This window comes from Oncorhynchus mykiss, chromosome 13, assembly GCF_057628025.1.
Source record: "Oncorhynchus mykiss isolate SJ-2025 chromosome 13, ASM5762802v1, whole genome shotgun sequence".
NCBI lineage: Eukaryota > Metazoa > Chordata > Actinopteri > Salmoniformes > Salmonidae > Oncorhynchus > Oncorhynchus mykiss.
In genome coordinates, this window is record NC_143034.1 from 60569871 (window position 1) to 60578870 (window position 9000).

A 9000-nucleotide genomic window follows, 5' to 3' on the forward strand; every position below is an offset into this window, starting at 1 on the left:
TCCCATCCTGTTAAAAAGTGATAAAAGTCTGGCCAAAGAGCCAGCAAGGATATAAAGGCTTAGGAAATATATTTAAAATTGAATCACCAGTTAGTTAGGCAAATAGATGGCTTTCAATAGTCATGATGGACATGACCGTGGAAATCTCATCAGGGAAAGCAAGTCATTGGTTTCCAAATGACAAATAGCACGTGTGACATATGAATCAATATGAATCTATGCCAGCAGCAATGTCTGATAGAATCTATGTAATGGTCTTTGCTCATCAGTATGTAACAACACTTAAGCAGCTTATTCAATTTACTGCTCTAATTTAAACCTATTGACATCCATCAGAGACCATTACTGTATCCCAATACAACGAGGGCAGAGTATGGGTAGAATGTTTTTATTAATCACATAACTTACCATAGAATTAAAGGTAACTACTTTCTCATTCTAAACCTAAATTAAACTACAGTAAAAGTTAATTGTACCTGGGCTATGAAATTATAATGATGATGATGTGCATTTCATGGAATTACATGTAGAATCCCATAAAATTGGTTACTATTCATATAATTCTAGAACCAATTAAGATCTCTGTGGAGCATTCATCCAGCCTATACAGTAATTGGTTTCCCCGATGTTTGCATTAGGGTGTCATGGAAAGGTTTGCGGCACTGTCAGATACCTTCTGGACAATTCATCCTGCTGCTTTCAGTATACGCTATTATGAGGTCCACACTATAGTGAGGAGTTAGTTAGGAAACAAACTACTGTAGTGCAAAACCTACTAAATAAATACACAACACAATGGTGTCATAGAGGAGAAACATACTTTCTTAATATCCACAACAAATCTGGGTTGGCCAAGCCTCAAACTGAGCCCATTCTTTCAGGTCTGATCTTTATCTAACTACCACACATGATGCAGGAGCCATTCTACACAGAACATGGACTAAGCATGCACTCCAGACTGGGAGATAACCAACAGCACATTCACTTCCACCAAGAGCATGGAATTCCTGATTATGACACAAATGTATTTACTTAGGCAAGACCATTAAGAACAAATTCTTATTTACAATGACGGCCTACCCCGGCCAAACCCGGATGACGCTGGGCCAATTGTGCACCGCCCAATCGAACCATGGTCTGTAGTAACACCTCCAGCACTGAGATGCTGTGCCTTAGACCGCTGCGCCACACGGGAGCCCATCATAGATGGGTAACTTTCCTTCTAATCAGCAGTGGTGTAAAGTTATTAAGTAAAAATACTTGCAAGTACTACTTAAGTAGTGTTTTTGGGTATCTTTACTTTACTTGACTATTTATATATTTTTTATTTTTTTATTTTACTTCACTACATTTCTAAAGAAAGTTATGTACTTTTTACTCCATACATTTTCCCTGAAACACAAAAGCAGGACAGGAAAATTGTCTAATTCACACACTTATCAAGAGAATATCCCTACTGCCTCTGATCTGGTGGACTCACTAAAAACATGCTTTGTTTGGAAATGATGTCTGAGTGTTGGAGCATGCCCCTGGCTATTTATTAAAAATAGAAGGAAGATGACGCTGTCTGATTTGCTTTATATAAGGAATTTAAATTATTTATACTTTAATTGTAATACTTAAGTACTATATTTTAGCAATTACATTTACTTTTGATACTTAAGTAGATTTCAAAACAAATACTACTCAAGTAGTATTTTACTGGGTGACTTTCACTTTACTTTTACTCAAGTATGAAAATTGGGTACTTTTTCCCACCACTGCTAATCAGGGACTGATTCAGACCTAGGAAAACAGGTGGGTGAGCTATTGATCTATTAACTACCAGTACAAGACAACTGGCAATAATCCCGATTTTGAGGCCAGGAAGTGTGAATCCCCCAGGACCAGCAGAAGCAAAATAGCCCCATAAAATGAAAGACCCACTACCACATTTTAAAGTAGGTATGGGGTTATTTTCTGCATATGCATATTTATTTCAGTGCAAAACCCACCACTGGTGTGCGTGGCCAAAGATCTCTATGTTCACGTCATCTGACCATAGCACTGGTTCAAATCCAAGTGCCAATGCCATTTAACAAACTCCAGGCGTTTACATTTGTTGGACGACATGAAAATATAACTCTTTAACCATGCACACCAGTGCTGGATTTTGCGTGGAAAGAAAGAATGCATATGCAGAAAATAACCCCATACCTACTGTAAAATATGGTGGTGGATATTTCATGTTATGGGGCAATGTTGCTACCAATGGTCCTGGGGCCCTTGTTAACGACATCATGAATTATACTCAGTACCAGGACATTTTAGCCAAAAACATGGTTGCCTCTGCCAGGAGGCTGAAACCTAGCTGCAAGTGGATCTTCCAGCAAGACGATAACACCAAACACACATCAAAAACCACAAAGAAATGGTTAATTGACCACAAAAAAAAAAATTTTGCAATGTCCATCTCAGTCTCCAGACATGAACCCCATTGAAAACCAGTGGTATGGAGGAATGGTCTAAGATCCCTCCCAAATGTGTTCTCCAATCTCATAAAACATTTGAGAAAAAGGCTCAGTGCCTTTATGGTTACATTTCTCCAGGCCCTTCCCTCAGATTTTTACCAAAAAAGTGTTTGGTTGACCACTTTGTTATTTAAGGATTCTAGCTTTCAACAAAATCTCTTTCTCTGAGTAATTGTCTTAGTATAAAATTATATCATGTTAAATTTCTTTGGAGCAGACAATATAGCTCAAAATGTGCATTATTTAGTGTGTTTTGCTCATCTTTATCAAGGGTGCCAATAATTTTGGACCTGACTGAGAGCCACTTGAAAAAGGGGAGAAACATTCCCTTTCTAAAAAGTGCAAAGTCATTCATGGACTAGGTCGGAGGAAGAGCTCTGTATAAGACCCTGTATAAGTATCTCTTACAAATGTGTTCAGAATCTTTCCCATACAAAATACATACTGTATCAATATACAGTACAACATGTAAACGTCAAAGTTTCCTCGTTTAAGAACTTTAGAAACTCCCCCATTAGAATGTACGTTTTTGAGAATAGCAACTGAAGACAAACATAGTGCATGTAATCCAATTCTAATCTCTTTTGAGATATTGAAATAAAGAGTAGGGTTAGTACTTTGGATTGGTCGTGTTCTAGCAACAGCACACTGTGGAACAACCCCACACATTCTGCTGTGTAGTAAAGAGAGAATACAGAGTACATGTCAAGGTCATTGGAGGAAGATCACTTTATATTCACAAAACATGAAACTGACCTTAGATAAGTGCCTACATATAGGTATACAAACTGTACTGTGTGCTTCACTGTGTTTGGTTGGAGGGCAACACACAGACTTATTGTGGAGATGTGACTATAATGGGGGTTACAGCTCATAAACAAAGAGGAAGAATGGCCCAGATTCTGCCGAGATCAGCTCTCTTTTCTGAATGTGTATGAAAAGGGTGGACTATCTGTCTTCTATCCCTCAATTCTCTGCTGTCTTCCTCTCCATCTTGAAATCCAAGAGCTGCACTCTATATACCTCTCTTTCTTCTGCCTCTCACTTCCTCTCTCTACGATTTCACACCCAGAGCCTTCTTCATGTGTTCGTATACCACGTACGAGATGCTGACAGCAGGAATAACCTTCAGGAAGTTGGGGGCGATGCCGCGGTAGAGCCCAGGTACCCCGTCATGTGATATGATGTGCTTGAACTGACCGACCATGGACAGCTTGGGCCCGCCCTCAGTGGAGGCTGTTGGAAAGAGGGAAAGACGGCGAAAACGTCTGTTGTTCAGTTCAGTTATATCCGTTAGATAGCTATTAATAGATAGGGGAAAGGGGGATACCTAGTCAGTTGTACAACTGAATGCATTCATCTCTGTTTGGATAGCCCGAACAGTAATACAGTGCCTCCGGAAAGTATTCAGACCCCTTAACTTTTTTCACATTTGTTACGTTACAGCCTTATTCTCAAATTGATTCAATTGTTTTTTCCCCTCATCAATCTACACACAATAGCCCATAATGACAAAGCAAAAACAGGTTTTTAGAAATTGTTGCTAATTTATACAAATAAAAAACTGAAATATCACATTTACATAAGTATTCAGACCCTTTACTCAGTACTTTGTTGAAGCACCTTTGGCAGCGATGACAGTATTATGTCTTCTTGGGTATGACGCTACAAGTTTGGTAAACCTGTATTCGGGGAGTTTCTCTCATTCTTCTCTGCAGATGCTCTCAAGCTCTGTCAGGTTGGATGGGGAGCTTTGCTAAACAGCTATTTTCAGGTATCTCCAGAGATGTTAGATCGGGTTAAAGTTCGGGCTCTGGCTGGGCCACTCAAGGACATTCAGAAGCCACTCCTGCATTGTCTTGGCTGTGTGCTTAGGGTCGTTGTCCTGTAAGAAGGTAAACCTTTGTCCCAGTCTGAGGTCCTGAGTGCTCTGGAGCAGGTTTTCATCAAGGATCTCTCGGTGGGCCTCCCAGGTGGCGCAGTGGTTAAGGGCGCTGTACTGCAGCGCCAGCTGTGCCACCAGAGACTCTGGTTTCGCGCCCAGGCTCTGTCGTAACCGGTCGCGACCGGGAGGTCCGTGGGGCGACGCACAATTGGCCTAGCGTAGTCCGGGTTAGGGAGGGGTTGTCCGGTAGGGATATCCTTGTCTCATCGCGCACCAGCGACTTCTGTGGCGGGCCGGGCGCAGTGCGCGCTAACCACGGTTGCCAGGTGCACAGTGTTTCCTCAAACACATTGGTGCGGCTGGCTTCCGGGTTGGATGCGCGCTGTGTTAAGATGCAATGCGGCTTGGTTGGGTTGTGTATCGTTGTATGAAAGCATGACTTTCAACCTTCGTCTATCCCGAGCCTGTACGGGAGTTGTAGCGATGAGACAAGATAGTAAGTAGCTACTAAAAACAATTGTATACCACAAAATTGGGGAGAAAACGGGTTAAAAATTCAAAAAAACAAAAAAAAGGATCTCTCGGTACGTGGCTCTGTTAGTCTTTGCCTCAATCCTGACTAGTCTCCCTGTCCCTCTAGCTGAAAAACATCCCCACAGCATGATGCTGCCACCACCATGCTTCACCGTAGGGATGGTGTCAGGTTTCCTCCAGACATGACGCTTGGCATTCAGGCCAAAGAGTTCAATCTTGGTTTCATCAGACTAGAGAATCTTGTTTCTCATGGTCTGAGAGTCTTTCGGTGCCTTTTGGCAAACTCCAAGTGGGCTGTCATGTGCCTTTTACTGAGGAGTGGCTTCCATCTGGCCCATCTACCATAAAGGCCTTATTTGTGGAGTGCTGCAGAGATGGTTGTCCTTCTGGAAGGTTCTCCCATCGCCACAGAGGAACTCTGGAGCTCTGTCATAGTGACTATCGGATTCTTGGTCATCTCCCTGACCAAGGCCCTTCTCCCCCGATTGCTCAGTTTGGCCGGGCGGCAAGCTCTAGGAACGTCTTGGTGGTTCCAAACTTCTTCCATTTAAGAATGATGTAGGCCACTGTGTTCTTTAGGGACCTTCAATGCTGCAGGAATGTTTAGGTACCCTTCCCCAGATCTGTGCCTCGAAGCAATCCTGTCTCGGAGCTCTACAGACAATTTCTTCGACCTCATGGCTTGATTTTTGCTCTGACATGCACTGTCAACTGTGGGATCTTATATAGACAGGTGTGTTCCTTTCCAAATCATGTCCAATCAATTGAATTTCCCACAGGTGGACCAATCAAGTTGTAGAAACATCTCAAGGATGATCAATGGAAACATGATGCCCCTGAGCTCAACATCGAGTCTCATAGCAAAGGATCTGTATACTTATGTAAATAAGGTATTTCTGTTTTTAATTTTTAATAAATGTGCTAAAATGTCTAACAACCTGTTTTTGCTTTGTCATTATGGGGTACTGTGTGTAGATTGCGGAAGATCATTTTTTATTAAATCCATTTTAGAATAAGGTTGTAATGTAACAAAATGTGGATAAAGTCAAGGGGTCTGAATACTTTCCGAAGGCACTGTAGATATAGGGTAATAGGTTGACATGGTAGGTAGTACTATTCATTTGTTATAGATGATGTTATAGAATGTAATATAATCTATATTATCTATGTAATATAATCTATGTTATGTAGTAAGGTAGAAGGTATAATTGCAGTTCAGTTGTACACCAGTCTCACCCTGGGCCTGCATACGTGTTCTAATGAGAGCCAGGGGGTAGGAGGCCAGTTGTCCACAGGTACTAGACACAGTACCACAGCCCAGCAGTACCAACACCCCCGGGTCGGCAGAGCCCTTACTGTACCGCTGGAGCCAGGCATTCTTCAGAGTCTGAGATGGAAAGGGGGAGGGGACGAGAGAGAAGAGGGGAGAGAAAAGAGAAGGAAAGAATAAAAAGAGAGAAAATAGAGAGGAGAAAGAGGAGGGGTGAGAGTAGAAATGAGAGAGGAATAAGAGAAGGGATAGAGAAGCTACATTGTTAATTTGACCGATATTTTATTGTGTTAAAAAAAATGAGGACATAGTAGAGAGAACCACGGCTCATTGACTGCTAGTAAAAGTAAAACTCAAAGTTCACTTAAACACATAAAAGTCATTTTTTACGAGAGACCTGGGCAACAGTAACAGCAGCATACATACTGACTGGCATTTTACTTGAGTACAAGGGACAGGGCCAGCGATGAGGTTTAGCTTCCCAGAAAACATCAAACACAGTTGGCAGGCAGACAAATACACACACACACACACACACACACACACACACACACACACACACACACACACACACACACACACACACACACACACACACACCATTTAGTTGACGGTCAATTGCTTGGTCAATAGGCTCTTGGTTGACATTTGTCTGACTCGTGCCTGTCTCAGTGGACTAAAACATTGAGGAGGCCATGGGGATGGCACAGTCCATCACTCTATCCTATTTCCGGCAACTTCAGGAGCGTACCGGCAGAATCTACGAAGGCTAGCAGCAGCGGGAGGAGGAGGGTCGAGAACAGATTTTTTTCTTCTGGTTATCTTGATCTCTGGCTCCCTCTTGAGTCATATGTGTGTCTTAATTATTTCATCAAGCAGTGTGCTTAAAGCATCAGACAAGCTCAGTGCATATAGTTGATTTTATTAAAACATATAAAGGTGTGTCTATATATGGAAAAATATATGTTTGTACATTTCAACGACAGTCAACCAAGATGTTTTTTTTTTTTTGTCAGGGACAGCCCTACTCTCTCTCTCACACACACACACGCACTTTCTCACACACACCTCGTAGACGGCCAGGTCTATTCCAGCATACGGTATGATGCCAAGTGTGTTGGGCACGTAGCCCCTGTAGAAGGCTCGCACCCCCTCCTTCCTCAGGATCTGACGGGCACAGTCTACAATGCCAGAGTACTGGCCAGTCTTCCTCAGGGTCAGACGAGTCTTCAGCACCTGGGAAGCGAGAGAGGGAGGAGAAAGGGGAAAGAGAGAGGGTGTGCAAGGAAGAGAAGGAAAATGAGAGAAAAGTCCTATGTTTCTATATTCAATAAAAAAGTTTGTCTATCTTTCTGCCGGTCTGTCTCCCCTCACTCACCTCCATAGGGTAGATGATGGTCTGTGCAGTGGCTCCAGCCAGCGAGCCAGCGATGAACCTCTCCTGCACCCGCAGAGTACCCGCTTCATTTCTGCCCCGGATCAGCCACTTGATCTAAGATGGAGGAATCAGGGGAGACAGGGGGGAGAGGAGAGACAGGCAGGTGGAAGAGAGTCAGGGATATACAGGGATTAAGGGGTGAGGGGGATAGATTGTGGGAGGTGGGATAGGCAGGGATACATAATGAGGGGGAGGTGTAGATTGGGGGTGAGGGGGGAATACGTGAGTCACACTGGGGTGGAGGAGGAGAGTCAGAGACACAACACGTAGAGACACAGGGTGTGTCTGACAGGGTGAGAAACAGAGTGTGTGTGTGAGCAACATTTCACACCTCAGTGTGGGTGTGTGACTCCTTCATTCCTATGCTTCACTAATGACTACTCCATACACCAGAACTTATTTATAGATGTGTATCAGTGTTCTCCTTAGATTGGTCCATAATAAATCCAAATCAACCTCTGGGACCTCTTACACCCACATTTGTGTACAGGTGCGTACAGTCCTCTTCCTTCACCTGTTCGTAGGCCATGAACTTGATGGCAGACTCTGGGGCTATTTTGAGGACGTTGATGCCGTTGCCCCTCCAGAGGGCTCGTACACCCCCCTCCTGGACCATCCCCCTCAGCCCCGTCCACAGGTTGATCCCCCTAGAGCTGGAGCCATGCACCTAGAGAGACAGCATTGTCAGTAACTCTAATAACATTCTGTACATCAGGGATGGCTAACCCTCCTCCTGGAGAGCTACTGGATGTGCAGGATTTTGTTCCAGCCCTGCTCTAGCACACCTAATTCTACTAATCAGCACTGCACAGACCTCTAACCTCTGAGCCTGTAGTAAACACAACAGTAACCCTTCACCTGTAGGAAGACCTTGAGACGGTCGAGGGGGGCGGTTCCTGTACGTGACACCGCCCCTGCCATCGCCCCGGCAACCAGCTGCCTCCACACTACCCCCGACTGGCGCTCTTGTTGGGAAAACTCTGGCGGCACTGTCATGTGCTCTCCGATGTCAAACATCTGAGAAATCACAGAGATGCCAATCAATAAACTTGATTGACATCCAGAACTATCTGTATTCACCAAATGTAAATTACGTGAACCCTTCTCTAAGGTTACCAAACTAAAATTCCTGGATAAAGCATCAGAAACAGTTTAAACTGTGTAAACTATAACATAAAATGTAATTACAGAGTAACTATAAATACATAGATTGAGAAAATGGCCACATTTGTAATGAAAGGATACTGGCAAAATGTTTAGTTTCTATAGTTAATATGTAATTACATTTTACTACATCAATAATTGAAAATTCCATGTAATGCTATCTGTGCTACTTCATGTCAAGCAAAGATCTAAACTAGAG

General features: G+C 43.2%; 1 protein-coding gene across 1 annotated transcript; it reads right to left on the bottom strand.

Annotated features, from left to right (window-relative positions):
- Positions 1-1308: 1308 nt before the first annotated feature.
- Positions 1309-8253, bottom strand: LOC149978948 (mitochondrial adenyl nucleotide antiporter SLC25A23-like). Its single transcript, XM_090194364.1, has 6 exons — positions 8126-8253; positions 7860-7869; positions 7578-7691; positions 7268-7435; positions 6166-6316; positions 1309-3746 (listed from the first exon to the last, which is right to left on the bottom strand). Exons 1-6 carry the CDS (start codon positions 8251-8253, stop codon positions 3565-3567), a joined length of 753 nt encoding a protein of 250 aa, XP_090050490.1. The 3' UTR covers positions 1309-3564.
- Between the last annotated feature and the right edge of the window lie 747 nt (positions 8254-9000).